Source organism: Apteryx mantelli, chromosome 3 (genome assembly GCF_036417845.1).
Source record: "Apteryx mantelli isolate bAptMan1 chromosome 3, bAptMan1.hap1, whole genome shotgun sequence".
NCBI lineage: Eukaryota > Metazoa > Chordata > Aves > Apterygiformes > Apterygidae > Apteryx > Apteryx mantelli.
This window is the reverse complement of record NC_089980.1, coordinates 38,224,969-38,242,949: the sequence shown is the minus strand read 5'-3', so window position 1 is coordinate 38,242,949 and position 17,981 is coordinate 38,224,969. Positions and strand designations below refer to the sequence as shown.

The 17,981-nt window shown below is 38.5% G+C and overlaps 1 protein-coding gene across 4 annotated transcripts; it reads left to right on the top strand.

Annotated features, from left to right (window-relative positions):
- Window positions 1–244: 244 nt before the first annotated feature.
- On the top strand, window positions 245–17,849 carry ABCG5 (ATP binding cassette subfamily G member 5). 4 transcript variants are annotated; one of them, XM_067293140.1, is made up of 14 exons: window positions 245–398; window positions 891–1,012; window positions 1,451–1,587; window positions 1,838–1,936; window positions 2,940–3,072; window positions 4,860–4,999; window positions 6,196–6,325; window positions 8,962–9,175; window positions 9,422–9,627; window positions 10,523–10,661; window positions 12,299–12,484; window positions 14,199–14,311; window positions 15,581–15,735; window positions 17,728–17,849. In XM_067293140.1, exons 1-14 carry the CDS (start codon window positions 253–255, stop codon window positions 17,833–17,835), a joined length of 2,028 nt encoding a protein of 675 aa, XP_067149241.1. In that variant the 5' UTR covers window positions 245–252; the 3' UTR covers window positions 17,836–17,849. The 4 variants fall into 4 exon arrangements, with proteins under 4 accessions (XP_067149241.1, XP_067149240.1, XP_067149243.1 ...); XM_067293139.1 differs by having other exon boundaries at window positions 6,193–6,325; XM_067293142.1 differs by lacking the exon at window positions 12,299–12,484 and having other exon boundaries at window positions 6,193–6,325.
- Window positions 17,850–17,981: the final 132 nt, after the last annotated feature.

The window sequence follows — 17,981 nt, the reverse complement described above, 5'->3', positions numbered from 1 at the left end:
CGCGGCGCTCGGTGGGGAGCCGAGCCCTGCCCCAGTGCCTCTGACATGGCCAGGCTTCGCTGGCGCCGCCACCTGCGTGAGCCTGCAGGCAGGGAAGCGCTCCCCGCCTCGGGGCCGGCGCGCCGCGGGCTAAAGGTACATCAGATAGCGCCCGGGCCGAGCGCCTATCAGTTATCTGGAGGGGGAAGAGAGCGCGGAGGGCTGCCCGCCTCCCTCTGAGGCAATCCCCAGGCGGGAGGCCGGGGCAGCGCCATGCGGAGGGCGCAGGGCCCTGCTGGCGGTGGCGGCAGGCCCGACATGTCGAGCCAGCCATGCCTGGCGCCGGAGGGCGGTGAGGCGGGGGCCGAGGCGCAGCCCCGAAACAGTGTCAGCGTCCGGGGCCTCTGCTACACGGTCAGGTAGGGTGGGAGGGGGACATGCCGCCAGGCTCGGGGCATGGAGGAGGAGGAAGGGCAGCTGTGCCATCCCAGAGGTGTTTTTCTTAACTGTATTTGAAGGGGGGGGTCTCGAAGGGAGCTTCGCAAAGCTCGCGCCCTTTCTTGCTCCTGTGAGGAGGAAAGCGGGTAGGTGGGCTGATGGCCGGCTGGCATCTTCAGCACACAAAGCCCCAGGTCACATTTCCCCTTTCGGTTACCATGTAAGGGAAGCAAGCCTTCCGGTGGTCTTTCAGGAAAATCCCCTCACACTTTGCTTTACCTTCCAGATAATATCAAATTGAAAAAAGTGAAAACGTGGGGGGGGGGGGGAACCCAACCCTCTTTCAACAATTTATAATCCTTTCAGATTCCCTTCCGCGTAAATGCGTGCAGAAAATTGCAAAGCATTCACTTGCCCTACACGTAATTTTTAAATCTTCCCTATTTCATCTGCTTTGCTGTTTGACCTCACAGGGAACGTATTGGACCGTGGTGGAATATTCCTTTGTATCATAAAAAATGGACCCGGCAAATACTCAAGGATGTCTCATTTCATATAGAGAGTGGCCAGATTATGGGCATTTTAGGAAACTCTGGTAAGTTGTTCCAGTACTTCAAAAGAAACAAAGCTAGAATTAATAGCAGCGGCTTCCATAATGAATCTGACAGAGATCTGTATTTTAAACAATGAAGCCACAGCTGTTTTTAACCCCTGCTTTGAATAACATGACACTTGGTTTTCAGAGTTCTGTTTTCAGTCATCTAACCAGCAATTACAACTTCAGTAACAGAGAAGGTTACCTCTAAACCCAAATGTTTCACTATGAAATGTAAATCTGAGGGAATTAAATGCTAGTTTACACACCTTCTAGGTTTCCCATTTACTTCCCTTTAACAGGCCACATTTTCAGGACCTATTTTAATGTAAGTAATAAAAATACTTTGTTATTTTCATGCCTCCATCCAAGTGAGGCCATGGCCCTTGAGGTCATACAATTCATCTCATCCCATGATTAATTTCTTTTGGTTAAAAGGATCTGGGAAAACAACACTTCTGGATGCAGTCTCAGGAAGACTGGAACATAAAGACAACTTCTTTGGTGAAGTGTATGTGAACGGGCGTCAGCTGAAGAAGGAACAGTTTAAGGATTGCTTCTCTTATGTGCCACAGGTTGATTTCTCAATTTATTTTTGTGCACTGTACTACCTCTTGTGTTTAAAAAAAAAAAAAAAAAAAGCAAAGCAGAGTCGCCGGTATAGTAGAATAATGGAATCTGACTGTGATTTAACTAGTAAGTAATTTGGTACTAATTTGGCAGAGAAGTTAAAAAATTGTATGAATGTGTGAAGGGTGTGTTAGCAGAAGCAAGATCTTAATTATTACAGGACTAACCGTTGCTTCCTCTTTACCTTTTTTTTAGAATGACACTTTGCTAAGCTTCCTCACCATACAAGAATCTCTGACCTACACTGCTTTGCTGGCTCGTCAGAAATGCTCCAGCAACTTCATCAAAAAGAAGGTCTGTATTTTATCATCTTCCACCGGAAACGCAGATGGGATGTCATGCAATGCTTTTACTAGCAGCACTTTCAATCCACAGCGGTGTTTTACATTTATGAGGTTTCATACTCTTTATTCTGCAATTGAGGAAAGTGGCATGTGAAGCAAAGTGACTTGCTCAGGATCACACAGAGATTCTTCAGCTGAGCCGCAAGTAGGACATGGGCTCCCTGACACTCCCCTCCTCTGCATGGAGCTTGTGCTGTCACCCAGGGGAATAGCGAATATGCGGGAAGGAAACTCCCACCTTCAAAGCAGCAGCAGTTGCTGCTACAGCAGATGCTGGTCTTGGTATTGAGCTCAGCTCCCTTTTTCCCTGCCAGGAAACGTGGCTTTCAGGGTCTTTATGACCATGCGCCTTGGCAATTTTCATGGACTGCAAAGACATCCCTGACAGTGCTCTGGCTTTCTATTGGACCTCTCTCACTAACCAGGATAGCTCTAAAAAGCACTGATCTAATGAACTCCCTACAACCTACCTTCTCTATAAAATAGTGCATTTCAGATCTACTAGAAGGCTCTTTTTGGCCTCAGCTGAGAGTAAAGATTCAGTATTCCTAGCTGGAGGCTCTTGCTGTCTGTCTTCCCTCTTTACCTATCTTCCATTCAGCATTTTGTACTTTCCCAGAATTGATCTGCTTTTCTGCTCCCTTATTTTGGAAGCCAGACCATCACCCTAATGCTTTATACCTTAACTTCTAGCTGCATCTCTGAACTCCTCATCTGTTAATGTTAACAGAAGCTAAAATTCTAATTGTTTTAGAATAAATAAAAATAAATTAAAAAAATATAATTTCAACAGATGGAGGCCAGATTACTGTAAATGCTTTTCACTAGAATGAATGCAAGCAGCATACTGGGAAAGCTTAAAGTTATGTCTTTTTTCCTTTAATTTTTAATTTTACACACATGTATCTGAATTCAACAGTGATTAGTCTTTCTAAATTGTAATTATTTTTCAGGTAGATGCAGTTATGGCTGAGTTGAGCCTCAGCCACATTGCTGACAAAATAATTGGAAGCCGTATTTTTGTAGGAATTTCAGGGGGTGAGAGGCGTCGTGTTTCAATTGCAGCCCAACTATTACAAGATCCCAGTAAGTACCAGCACACAGATTTTCAAAATGAAACAAAAGAGTCACTTTGCACTCCCACCATGCTCCTCCATATTCTTCTTTAAAATACAAAAGCATTTTGTATTCTGCAGTTCAGCAAAAGCAGAGTTGTCTTGTAATGACAGAAAAGAATGAGCAATAATGCTGGTCTGCCATTAATGTGTTTGTGGTCTTGGAAAGTAGATAATTTTAAAATCTTAGGAATGAACATGTGGTTAGACTCATACTTAACTGTTTCACGTCTTTTCCATGTATGAACTGTTGGTTGTGACAGATTAATTTACGGTTAGTTGAGCACATTAAAACCATACGTATGCAAGCACTGAGTCTTGTAGCAGACTTGCTGCCATTGAGCCATGCATGTGTGAGAGCCATGAGCCAAAAAGGTAGTCAGACTTGAGCTTTGCTCACCTGGACAATGCACAAACACCACAGAGTAACTGCTGAGGAGAACAATAGCCTTCATGTACCGGAGCCGATTTAGATAGCAAGTCAGTAAAGAAAACACATCCCACGGCTCTTTTTAGCTGCAGGCAGTGATGAAATGGGATTCCATTTCTCTTGATAAGAAAGCAGATACTGATGAACGTCAGACTTCTTTATATGGTTGTAGTTTTAATGTAAAGAAAAAAATCAGATGGATAAAAATCAAAGCAGAGTAACTGAGTGACTGAGAGGATTAGCCATGGAAAACAGCATGTGAGACTTTAATTTGTCAGTCTTAAGATAGTTTCTTAAAGGTGCCCCTGTTGGAAGGATATTTAGGATCTAACGGAAATGAGATCATTCACCCAGACCCTGCCTACAAGCATAACTAGTGCATTTGCATCAATTGCAGAGGAGTAACCAAGAAAAAAAGGCCAAGCAGACCACAGCTGCCTTTTACCCATAGGGACTTGTCTGTAAAAGTATCTTTTGGTGTGAGTTTATACCATGCAATTTGGGGATCTTAGAGTCCTTGTAGGAGTGCAAACGCTTCTAGTGTGCATTAGGCAGGAGGGAACATTTAGAAAGCAGAATAAGCTATATGGCAGATGCTATATGCTAAGGGTGACTCCCAGAGCATTCACTGGCAGTAGTTATTACTCAATAAATTCACTAAGCTTGTAGCACAGTAATTCTTCTGTGTAGATAAGCCTATAGAGAAAGGTTTCCTTCCCCCTTACCCTGATGAAGGTTGAGCTGCCCTCTTCTTCTGTGCTTTATCTCACTTGTGTAAAACTAATGGATTTGACTGTCATAGCCTTTCCATTTGCAATATATTCATGTTGAAAATCATGAAGAAAATGCAGTAAAAAACCTGTCTTATCTATGGAATTATGCATGCTATATTTTAACATAACTCTAAATTGTTAATGAATTGTATATATTTTTTAAATTCAGATTATAACTTCTAGCTGATTTTGTCAGTTATATTTACTTTTATATATGTGGTGAATTTTATCACCATTGTTCTTAGAAGCAGATGTATATATCAAATTATTTTGGTAATTTTCAGATTTCATCTGAACTTAGAAACAAATGATTATGCTCGGTTCCTGCAGTTCTCATTTATGTCCTTATTCCTAGCAGCTGAAACTGAACCACTGAAGCAAATTAAAGCTGAAAGATCAAGCCACAGTGATGATTATACATACTCTGCTTTACACGTGGAATTTCACATGTAAAGTAATTTCTATAGTATTTGTCAAATTAGCTGTAAAGGCAGATGCTGTAACATTTGCTCCCCATTTACCTGAGTTTTAACGATATTTCTTGTGTTTTCACAGAGGTCATGCTACTTGATGAACCAACTACAGGGCTGGACTGCCTGACTGCAAACCAGATCGTCTCACTGCTTTCAGAACTTGCACACAGAGACCGGATCGTGATTATTACAATTCACCAGCCTCGCTCAGAACTCTTTAAGGTAAATGATATCTACTCACTAACTGCTTTTTTGCCAGACTTTAAAGTGCTTGAGTTTTGGGGGGATAAAAGTGCAAGATCCAGAACAGTGGCCTTCAAGGGCTCTCTTGCTGCCCCCTGCCCTGCATTAAATACAGGCTTCTTGTCTTTAACCTTCCAGCTCTGGCCTTCTGCCAGTGGGAGGGCATTCTGGGACACAAAGTGAACGTGCACTGATTGTGTGCATAACCTTTGTATGCTATATGGCTACCAAAACAAAAAACACTGGGACAAGGCAAATAAATCATTATTTATCATTACTTATTTGTCATTTATGTATTCTTAAATATGTAAATATTACATATTTACTTATCATCACACATTCATATTTCAGTAACACTTGCAACCAGGAACAGGCAAAGATTTCCATGATTTGGAATGGAGAAGGATCTTTTTTCTGTCTTTTCCCATCTTGTTTCCTCTTTGGGTCAAGCAATGTGGGTACCCCTTGGCCATGTGTGTGGCAGGCCTGTGTTACAGGCCTGCACTGGGGAGAAAATTTCTCCCTTCTGTTACTATTTCCCACTTTGCTCTTTTGAATCTTATACCACTCACCCTGCGAATGCGCGGCATCTCTTCTCTGGCTGACTGTATCTAAGACAAGTGGTCAGGAAGTCATAGGGGAGAGATGGGGCTTTCCCATACTGAAAGTGGTACCGGTGCCTTGGCAATATGTGTTGATGGTAGCTGGTGGGGACCAGGCCCTGGCAAATATACACCCAAACAACAGTACTGTTAAAGTCCTTAAGCACTTCACAGAAAATAACTAATCATCCCAGTAATTTGGGGATTTTACAGACTGGGCCTATTAAGTGCCAAAGGTGGTCAGTCACTAAATAAATGTGTGTTAGAACTCAAGTCAGAAGTGCACAGCTCCCATTCCTGTTCTTGGATTACCCCTTCCATCTGTACACTGCTGACTCTGATAGCTTTGAGAATCACTAGTTTTAAGAGCTTATAAATGTGTCATCTTGCATAACCATTGAGAGGAATGATAGAAAGGACGAACTTCCTTTGACATAAATATACTAAGGAAATTTGAATGTGTCAAAACTATTTTTCCTGTCAAAGCATTTTTATTACCAAGAAAACTAGCTATGCTCAGGAATTAATGCACTTCTCAGTAGATATTGCTAATGTATTACTTTGTTCCAGCAGTTATTTGACAAAATAGCCATCATGAGCTTTGGAGAAATGGTTTTCTGTGGGAACCCTTTGGAAATGATTAAGTTTTTTAGCGACTGTGGCTATTCTTGTCCTGAACAATCAAATCCTTTTGACATCTATGGTAAGTTTGTCTATGCTGTTTTGGCAAAAACATGGGTTTCCTTTAAACAAACAATTTGCTTTTTTCCCAAGATAGAGTTTTTCCAGAGATAGAAATGTATTTTCTGCTCAGCTCAAAGGTGAGAGAGAGCTGGGTCAATGTGACCTCCACTGACTCCTTAAAACAGCAAAAGTTTGCAGTAGGACTGAACCACAGCAGAAGGAAATGGTGGAATAAACTACTAATAAACAGGATATCTCAGCTTCATGAAACCTCTGCATTCCCAATGATAGCTACCTATGGCTGTCCATTGGACATCATAGTAATACCAGTTTGATTCCCAAAACATGGAAAGTCTCTGGCTCTCATAGACTTTTGTGGTGCCAAGCAACTGAAGACAGTTGTTGATTTTGCAAGTAAGTTTAGGCTAACATGCCTGGAGGGAAGGATGCAATGCCACACAATGACTGTGGTATCAATTTCCAGAGATTGACAGTTTGAGATTTCAGAAATTTTGGGGAGCTGCTAGTACCTGGATATCCTATTGGAGCAGAAGGTACCGTCTCTTCAAGAGAAGATGATAGCAAGCCCTTTGGTAAAGATGACTTGTCCTGTCTTATCAATACAGGACCTAAAAGGTTCATTGCAGGGCATCTGTGCACATGGACAAATGCTTGGAGAACATGTGTGAGAGTGTGTGTGTGTACAAATGCATACATATGTGTATATATTCATCTTTTTAAATCTGTTATGTAGGCTGATTTCTGACAATATTAGCTGAATGTTAACTAGTGAATTTGACCGATCCAAAAAGCTGTATTCAGAAACATGGCACATTCAGGAGAGGCAGTGTTTTTCTATTGTCTTGATGGCATCCTAAATTCAGAGAGAAGAGAGGATGGTTGTTGACATGAAGCTAGAATGGGATGAAGCTGAAAATACTGGTGTGACAGTGAGGATAATTTTTTCTTCATGAATTTGAATAGTCTTGAAATGCATAGATGATTTGAGATTTAGACCCTCTTTTTAAAAGGCATGGTAAAGAGAGTAGTGCATTCTTAAAATGTCAACCTTTGAATGTGACAAGAAAAAGGAGAAAATACAGTTTAGAGCAAAGAATCATCTGAATATTTAGTCTTTGGAAAATTGGTAGTTTATGTTTTTTTGTGTGATTTAATGATGTGAATGAAGGGACAGATTCTGATAACATTTACACCACCACCACCAGAGGAAAATAAGATCCTGTGTATTGAGCATGGGTTGTATTGTGGAAATGTCATGTATTGTATTCATAAAAAAGTACAAATGCATAGTAGGCATCAGCTACTTTGGTCTAGTGACTCGTCCTGCACTAGATATTTTAAACACACCTGGCTGCCATGTATTTGCCATGTTGCTTCAAGCAAATCATATTGGCCAAGTTTTCAGAAGTGTGGTCGGTGTTTTGGATGTTCATATTTATAGAAGTTAAGTCCCAGTTTTTGACGGGTTTGCCATTAGAGACAATTCTGCTTATTCCAGCTTTTGGAATACCAGAGAATTATTCATAAGTTTGGAGGACACTTTAAGAATCTTGGACAAGGGCTGTGGATATTCTTTACTGTTGTTCAATTTGTATTTTGAAGTTGAGCATAACACTGAAAAACTGAAATCTAAGGATGAAAGAGAGCTTAAGAATAAATAACGGATATAGACATCTTAGCCGATAGAGAAAAATGATACAACAGTCTGTAAGAACAGCTATGCATGAGGACAACAGTCTTGATTTTGAAACCCTAGATAATTCATTGCTATTACGGAAAAAGGAAATTTCCAAAGCTCTGCAGCACTATTGTCTGACCAGTATGTCTTGTACGAATAGCAAGCAGAAATTTCCCAATAAAAAAAATTGTTGGTGTCAGGAATAGATATAGGTGGGTTTATTAGAAGGGAGCATTAACTCTGTGAGATATTTACCTTTCATAAGTTCCACTGCAGTAAGTAACGTTCATCTCAGCTAGGGCTGAGCCTGCTTGGGGGATTTGGTCTGCTGAACATCCTCTAGCTTCACATTAAAACAAAGGAATGTTTGAGGAGATAGATAGATGAAAACCAGTGCAGCTGTACAAATGCCTCAAGTGGAGAAGAACAGGGACTTGCAGCATGAACTCAGAAGAATTTAACAGTTAAGCTCCATGGTTATGGAAAAGCAGGCAGAGGAAAGGGGCAGTCAGGGAGCTGTGTCTGAGTATTTTCCTGAAAACATGAGAAATATATGATGAGAAAGCCACTATTCATCCTTGTCAGCGTTCACCCTCAGCTGGTGCTTTATCGCGCCCTCGGCAGAGACAGTGCTTCGCAGGTGGCACAGCTCTGAGCTGCTGATGGAGAAGGCCAAAGGGCCAGCCAGTACGTGGCTCAGTCCTTGCATTTCAGGGACAAGGACCTGGCACCTTCAGGTACCTACAGATGACGTAAAGCTTTCCTTGTAGCTGTACTGTCATCCATTCAGGCTTTTTCTAATGGAAATGATGAGTAAAAAGAAACTTTGTGTAGTTTCAAGTGGGCCTTTTCTCCTTCACAGATTTTAGGATGGAGATGAGGAAGGTAAGTTGCAGGGGTTGGGAGAGATAAGAAGGGAAAATGATGTATATAGTAAACACTTTGCAAATTTGCAGTGGATCTGACATCTGTGGACACTCGATGCAAGGAACGTGAACTTGAAACCTACAGTAGGGTTCAGATAATTGTGTCGGCCTACAAAAACTCCGAAATCTTTAGCAAAGTACTGGCAGCCATTGAAAGGACAAAGTGTATGAAAGAGCTGCCACCAATACCATTCAAAAGCAAAGACTCACCCACTGCATTTTCCAAATTATGGATTCTTTTACGGTAAGACTTTTTTTTTCTATAAAAAGATTCATTTTGTTTTTTATCCACTAATCGCTCTGTTTTTTTTCGCCACATATACAAATACACTTTTTTCTTCTTTTGGTCTAACACTTCTGTCTATCTTATTGTAATATTACCTCTTTGTGGACCTTTTGCGCGTAAGATTTGTTCAAAGTTAAATACTCTACCAACATGTGCTCAATCATAGCTAACAATTATGTTGTTTCTGTTATGTTTCATTATCAGGAGGATAACAAGAAACTTCTCCAAAGATAAGATGGGCATCATCATGCGTCTCTTCCAGAATCTGTTATATGGCTTGTTTGTAGCATTTTTCCTCCTCAGACTAAGGAATGACCTTCTAAAAGGAGCAGTGCAGGACCGTGTGGGGCTTATCTACCAGTGCGTGAGTGCCCCTCCCTACACGGGCATGCTCAATGCTGTTGCACTTTGTGAGTCTCTGTTCTGTGTTATGTGCAGCAGCAGGTATTGCTGCTGCTATTTTGTAAATAGTAAAAATTCCTATTGAAGATTGTTATTGAAAGGCTCTTTACAGTTGTAGGTAATGTCAGAGCTGATACAATGGTATGAAATCCAAAGGGGAAGCAACAGAACCTCAGGAAAAGATTAGTGCATTAGAGGGACTTAATGAAGGAATATGCTACTAATCTGAGCCTCTCCCTTTTTACAGCTGGCCTCTGCACTGAGGCTGTATTCTGAACTATGCAAGAGCCCTTAACTTGCTTGCGTGTAGCATTATAAAAGCAGGACAAAGTCTAGGTCTATAATTTACCATCTTAAGTGAGATCAAAACCACAGGCATGGAAACAGTGGAAGTGCAAAACAGCTTTGAGAGCAATTAAGGATAATTAGATTTGAGAGTATTATGTGGTGATTACATTCTTATTAGAGAGTGCTTCTCTTGCAGCTGTTGTAAATTAGCCACACAAAGACCAACAATAGTTTTTATTTACAGCCTAAAAACTGTTCTGCCCATGTAAGGAACATACACTGCTGTCGTCACCCTGAGATCAGAGCACCACAAGAAATTATCCAGCAAAGGCAGTTTTTTCATGTGATTAATTTGTATCTGCAAAGTCTGTCCTACATGTCACATAGTTAGGCCTCTCTCCTTATGCACACAAACCTTTGCAATCTGCAGTTTAATGCATATTTTGCACTTGTAGTGGGAAAAGGTGATCAGGCTGGTTTAGATGGAATGTTTCTGATATATTCTCAAAGTTGTTTCAGTGCTTAAGGTTTGTTTGTTTGTTTGTTTGTTTGCAACAAGTCTTGGTCTCTTTATTCAATGATGATTTAATTTATTTTTTAATATATTTAATCCAGTTCCACCCTTACGTGCGATCAGTGACCAAGAAAGTAAAGACGGCTTGTATCAGAAGTGGCAAATGCTTGTAGCTTATATACTACATTTTCTACCCTTCAGTATCATCAGTGTAGCAATTTTCAGTGCCTTCATATACTGGTAAGCACTAGTATCATCTATTGGATCGTTATTTTCTTCTTGTTATCAACTTCAATTACCATGTTAGCGATAGGCCTCCTGGTAATTCCTTAGTGCCCTTAGGCCTCTTAGGGCTAGCAGTTCCTCTGTGAGCTTTTGAAGGGTGTATCTGTGCAGGACTAAACTTTTATGGATGGACTAACTTTTGGAGAGGCTTGGATAGCCTCTCATACATATTATTACAAACCATTTCTCTCAGGGTTTGTCTATGTAGGCAGGTCAGACAGACCCGAACTGTGACCCGATGGGTCGCAAGCCAGGTCTGGCCCAGAACAAATACAGTAACTTCTGTATGGCAATCAAGTTAATGTACCCTGTTTATGCACATTTTCCCAGCTAAGTATACTTCTGGGAAATGCTCTAACAGTTTATGTTATCCTGCCGTTCATTTGTTGTAATACTCTCTCTCCTGAGTTTTTTTTTTTTCCTCTCTTCTATTTTAGGCCTTTTTATACCTACCCCCGATTTACTAGTCTGTATCTATGTAGCTCTGTGTAAAGTATTAGAGCTTTCCAGAGCTTAATGGTAGGACTTTGAAGAGCTGTTCCTTCTGCACCAAACTGTGATTAGAGGTTGTTAATATCTGCTAGATCTGTGAAGGTTTAATACTTTAAGAATATGTGTTCAGCCATCTATTTATAATAGAGACTGTTTCTGTATTACATGCAAAAAATGCCAGGGAAAGCCTGTGAGAAAATCAACACTTCTATTTTAAGACCATGGTTTGAATGTGGTATATTAAAAAAAAAGACATGGGGCTTTGCAGTGAGCAATGAAGAGGAAACAACATGTCGAACAGCTGCTTGTTAGCTAAGAGGAGCACCCAGTCTGTATCTAGTATAATGTAATTTTGGTATGAGGTATTTTGGAAAAAAAATAGTATGTCACCATATAATAAAAGGCTTTGTCATCTGTCATATACAGTATGAGACTGAATTGTTTGCCAAGGAAACTCTGGCCTTTCTTAACTTTCGAACCTTTACTATGGATTGTGGGGGACTTTTTTCCTTAGGTAAACTAAGGAAAAGCTGGGAAGAGTGTGCTGTTTAGTAGAGTAAGAGTTTGGAGGAGATTGCATTTGGATGAATTACATGGGTGACAAATTGAATTAGCCTTCCATTTAATTAGGATGAGTATATCCTTCTTTAAATTTAACCCAGACAGCCGCCTTTGAATTGTGAATTTGCATGCACAGTATCAGATATGCAAAATTCTGTCTGCTCATTATCTGCGTAAAGATGCTCTTTAAATATGTGACTACTGTATAAATAACTCCCACTGCATAGACTCTAAAAGAAGGAAGACATTAGTTTAAGGGATTGTAGAAGTCATGGTGGTAATCTTGAAATAATGCAGACTTCTGCTACAATTACACCTTCACACAACTCTCTCTTATTTAGATGAAGAAAACCTAGTATGTCTGCACTTATATCATGAGGTGAACAGATGTCCTTTAAGGGTCCAACAACTGTTCACTTACTAAGCTGTTATTGCAAAAATAAATAGAAATAGAAATAGAAATAAAAATAAATAAAGGCTAGATTCCAAGTCTAGTACCAAAGCACTTTTAAAATATTCTTTTGCTCATCTTTGCACAGGACGGTAGGGTTGTATCCTGATGCTTCCAGATTTGGATGTTTCTTTGCTGTTGTCTTAGCATGTCATACAGTTGGTGAGCTACTAACACTTGTTTTACTTGGTGTGGTTCAAAACCCAAATATAGTCCAAAGTGGAGTGGTGCTGCTTAATTCAGCAGGTGTGATAGTGGGAACCGGACTTCTAAGGTAGGAAAAAGGTTTATTTCTTTATGGTTTTAATGTTAAAACAATATACATCTAGAATAGTTTCATGAACAGTCACTAATGCTGCCGAGCAATAATGCACAGGCAGCAAAGGGATGAAAGTGCAGCTGTTATTTTCAGAGATGTGACTATCTGATCATGCTAGACCTTGTACAAAATACACAAAAAGGGCATTTAATAACTTCAGATATCACTAAAGATACTGACATTTTTAAAATTCTTCACTGCCTCTTTTTGCAATTAAATTAAAGATAAAACTGAATGATTCAAACTATCAGCTCAGTTGAATTCTTTACTCATGCCAACATGATCACATGAAATGCTGTCATTAAAGGCTTTAAAAGAAAAAAATCCTACAACTTTTAGTAATTAATTGCGGGACCTTAGCAGGTATTAAACACTGCGAATTTTTGATTGAAAAAAAAGTTATTTTCAGCTGTTACTCTCCAGTTTATTCATTAAACTTTTCAGATACTTTTTCTATCTGTGCAGACTGAACTATGTAGTAATAATAAATCATAAACTAGTTAAATGTCCAAAAAAATTACGATTCATTTGCTGTATTAATGTGCAAATGTTTTTTTCATTGTAAATCAATAATGTGCATGAACTTTGACCAGTATTCCCCTTACATTTGTCAGTACTGAAACTACTCTCTGCTCTTTGAGATACATACCAGAATAAATGTATTATTGTCAAGAAAACTAATTAGCTTTCTTCAGGTTTCTAGTAAATGTGATATGCTCAACTGAGACTTTTCCCATGAAAATGAAATAGTCCTAACAATAGCTGATGTCAAGTTGTCCTCAAGAAAAGCATGGCTCTTCACAAAGCTGTTCATGCTTTGTTGATCCCAGTCTCACCTAAGACTTGTTTATCAAAGTGAAACTAGGTTAATATCCAGTTAATTTGGCCCCTGCTAAATTTCAGGAAGATGTATGCTTATACTGAGAAAAGTGTTATTCTTTCTACCATAATCGAATGCCTTAATAACTTAAAAAGTATTAGTGTTTTTTCACCTTATTTTACAGTAGAGACATTGCTAATTAATATTGTGAAGCTCTTCAATGATTAATCTTTACTGGCAATGAAGGATATTAAAAATGGCATTGAGACTTGGGTTACTGGGTATTTCTGCTGCATTTCTATGTTTAATTATAAACAACCTGTGTGCAGTTTTTTTGAGGTGCAGAAATTGGCCAGTCTGGTTGAATAGTGTTACTTCAAACTTTTCATATTCTAGTTTTATTCTTAATTCTTTGCTTTATTTGTATCATTATTATTGTTCCAGTGAGTTAATATTCCATCTTTTTTATTTTGAACATGAAGTGAGGGGGTCATGGTTTCTTACTTCGCAAACAACACATTTTTACTGTTAATGTTTATATTGGGTTTTCTTTGTCATTTTTAGTTTATTAGTGCAATGTGACTATCAAAAGAAGTGCATAGAATTATTTGCAACTGTCCTTAAGCAAGTCAGGACTGAACATTATGACACTTTACTGAAGTTGGAGATGACCTTCATGGTTCTCTCCTCATTTAGCACTAGAACACACTTTGAAAACTCTACCTGTATAATCAAGAACTCTTTCTATAACAAGCTATGACCAAAGATGTGAGGTTGTTTTGATTTGGAGTAGGACTGTCTCTTGTAATGTAGCAAGAGCCAATTTAATTTCTTCTCTGTTTATTTAAGGACCATAGAAGAAATGCCAACACCTTTTAAAGTGCTAAGTTACCTTACTTTCCAAAAATACAGCAGTGAGATTCTTGTAGTCAATGAATTTTATGGCTTAAACTTCACATGTGGTAAGTGTTTTAAAAAAAAACTTTTAAGCCCTTTGTAAGTAACTTTAATGAGATGCTAATGTTTATTTTCCTTCTGCATGCAATTACAAGTATCCCTTATAAGTTAAGGATAACTTATTAGTTATTAAAGAAAACTTACCAAGTTATAAAGACATACTGTAAACTCAGCAAACTGGACAAAAATTCAACTCTTTCTCCTTACTCTGTTCCTCATCTTTCAGTTTTCCATCTGTCTCTTCCTCACCTTTTTCCTACTACCTTAAGCATTTTAGAAGGTGAATTTTGCAGCCTGCCACATGTTTATCAGAACTGCATTACACTGGATCAAATAGACAAGAAAACATCAGTGCAGGGAGAACTGACAGAAAATGTCTGACCAGACATTTCTTCTGATACCAGTGAGGCAAATGTTCAGATACGTTACCATGGAAAAGGGAGTAAAGGCAGCTTTATTGATCTAAAGCTGTTATGGGCACAAGTGACAGGTTAAGGAGCTAAGTCCAAAATGTCAATATCACTGAGTTCTGTCAAATTTCTAGATAGTTCCTGTCCAGTTTTCTTAGTGTGGAGCAGCTTGGATCTGTCAGGCTGTGCTTTGCTGGTTGCGAGCAAGATGACTGGCAAAACATCAGAATCAGGGTGGAAAAGTTAGTAATCAGCAGCAATCAGTAGAGGTAAAACTTATAGCCTTGGACCTGCCCTAAGGCTTTGATCCTCTCCAAGGTTATATAGTCTTTATCCATTATTTTTCATCAATCTCTCTTGCCCTTCCTTATTACAAGAACGTAACTAGTAACTGTTAGAATATGACTGTAAGAATAACGGCTAGAAAGTGAATCCATGACTTTGGTAATAATTATACACAGTTGTTTTTTAATGTGCCCTTCAAACAGCCTTAGTTTTTTGAATTCTGGAAGCAAATATGAATGATATAAGTCTATCATACCAGGTAAATCACTTCTTGAGACCCCCTCTATACAGTGTGTCTGATAAGCCCTAAATCTTCTTTCATTTGGCATGAATGAAACTGAAAGCTCCTAGTGATCCTTCATTCTTCCCTTCAAAAAACATGGCAAAGATTAACTACAGAAACATACAGAATATCTGTTCCTATTCCAAAAGGGTGGGAATGTGAACTATATGCATAGTTCATCATTCAAACAAACATTTAGGCTAGATAGATTAAATGTATGAGCTAGATACCAGAGCCCAAGTTTTAATTCTACTGATTTACCTAAAGGAATTAATTTTCTTTTTTGTTTTTTGCAGGTGGATCCAACATTTCCACTGCAGTTAGTTCAGCCTGTGTTTTCTCTCATGGTGTTCAGCTCATTGAAAAAACCTTTCCTGGTGCAATGTCCCGCTTCACAATGGATTTCTTATTGCTCTATGCTTTTCTACCAGGACTTGTCATTATAGCAATTGTGAGCTTTAAAATAAGAGATATAATTATTAGCAGGCAATAAAAAAACAGCAGTTCTAAACTTAACATATAATGCTCCATTTTTAGTTCCATTGTAGCTGAAGGATTAATTTGTTAGATTTTAGATGGACTTTAAGTGATTCTACATAAAATATAAAAACATGTTTATCTTTTAATGTTTGTTTCTAACTGAATATATGTTTTCTATCTTGAGAAACATCTTCTTTTAAGAGTGTGAATAGCTTTCTGCTATTGGGATCCCCCCCCCAACACCCCATCAGGCATATCAGAAGCATTACATGGTCTAATTGACTTTTTGAATGTAATTTAGTCTACTGCTGGTCCCAGTTTTTAACAATGTAATAAACAATGGTGTTCTAATCTTTTCCCCAATATTTCTTTTATAATGAGAACCAGTAAGAAGAGCAGTATAATTGCTAGTAAATCTTATTTTTAGAATTGCATTTTAAATATTATGCTCTGTTTTGATACTGTTTGGGGGAATTTGTAGAAAGAGAATAAACCGAATACATGTAAATAAAGACAGAATTGAGAAAGCACTCCACGTTAATCTTATGCATACTATACAATCATGACAGCAATGAGTACAGGATCTTTAAGCAATATAAAAGTACCCAACATTGTTGTCTCGTAAATGATGGTAAGTGAGAGAAGGTAGTTATTTATATCTGTTTTTTTCTTTTTATTATCAAGTTCTAAATCTTGTTTTAGAATCAGTCTGTGAATTACTAAATTTTTGGTTTATTAATAAAAAGTTAATTTAACTAGAGAAAAATATATGTAAAGGTTGTTTGATATTAGTTGTAAGTGATGTCATTTGCATCTTTGTAAATTATTCTCATGGGCTCAGTACCATGCAAAAGAGTCCAATTTATCCCTCCAAATTAATAAATGTAAGTGACTTTCAAAAATGAAAGTAGAGCAGACACTGAATTCATAGCTTTTGTAACTTAATTTTCATGTTCAGTGAACAAATTATTTATTAAAGAGAGGTAGCTACAGATTACTGCATAGAGTTAAGTACATGTGCATCTTAAAATCCCATAATAATATAATTACTTTGATAGTTTTAAGAAAGAACATGAAATCCTCACTGCAAGGAAGTCAATGCAAGTTTTCCACTTAACTAGGAGGCCAAGATTTTATTCTGATATCTTTGTATGTTATTCCAAGACAGAGGTTACATGTGAAAACAACAACAACAAACCCAACAAACAAAACCCCACACCCTTCATCGAACAAATATGTTAAAAATAACAACCAACTCTAAAGAGATGGAAAGACATCACATTCATTTGTCTTTCCCATTTTCATGCTGATGTCAAGTTTTCCATCAGGGAACATTCTTACCATCTAGTCTGCCAAGTGACTGTTTGGACATGTACTCCGATGACAAGTCTTAGCTCTCAGGAGACACCTCTAGCTGTAATCCAGCTCTTGGCTTGCTTAGTCGCAAAGGACTCAGTCCAGCAGATTGTATGGAAGATGTCCATAGACAAAAGGCTACATTTCATAGTCTAGGCTAAATGTGAATAAATTATACTTCTATCACTAACCAAATACCTGTCAAATTGATTGGAATGACTTTCCTAGCATTTGTGTATTTGACAGAAATGTCTTCTTTCCAATTCTATGCAAAACTATTAAACCTTTATACAGTGGAAGAAATATATAATTGCCGTATTAAACTGTATATACTGAAATTGAGCAAAAGAAAACTTCTGAAGTTTAGAAAAGTCAGGCAAACTTGATTTTAATTTATTTTATTCTGCCAGCTTTTGTGAAAGTATCATATTTAAATATAATCTTAAGTTTTGCCTTTGAATTATATATGCAAGGAACTGGGAAAAGATGCCTAGCACACTTAAGTATGCAGTTTCATTCTTTGGCTGTGAAAACTTGTTTTCATTTAAACACATATTTAAAGTAGAATCATTCAAAACCGAATAACATAATTTGTTATAAATTATAGGTAGGAATGACTAATGCCAGTCTTCAAACTCACACAGAATCGCTGAGGTTGGAAGGGACCTCTGGAGATCATCTAGTCCAACCCCCCTGCTCAAGCAGGGTCACCTAGAGCACGTTGCACAGGATTGCATCCAGGCGCGTTCTGAATATCTCCAGAGAAGGAAACTCCACCACCTCTCTGGGCAACCTGTTCCAGTGCTCTGTCACCCTCACAGTGAAGAAGTTTTTCCTCATGTACTCAAACCCATCTCTGAA

Coding starts and splice junctions, on each gene's coding strand:
- ABCG5 (XM_067293139.1), top strand. CDS start 253: ATGCGGAGGGCGCAGGGCCCTGCTGGCGGTGGCGGCAGGCCCGACATG. Junction 399..890: donor GGCCTCTGCTACACGGTCAG/GTAGGGTGGGAG, acceptor TTGACCTCACAG/GGAACGTATTGGACCGTGGT. Junction 6,326..8,961: donor AAATCCTTTTGACATCTATG/GTAAGTTTGTCT, acceptor GCAAATTTGCAG/TGGATCTGACATCTGTGGAC.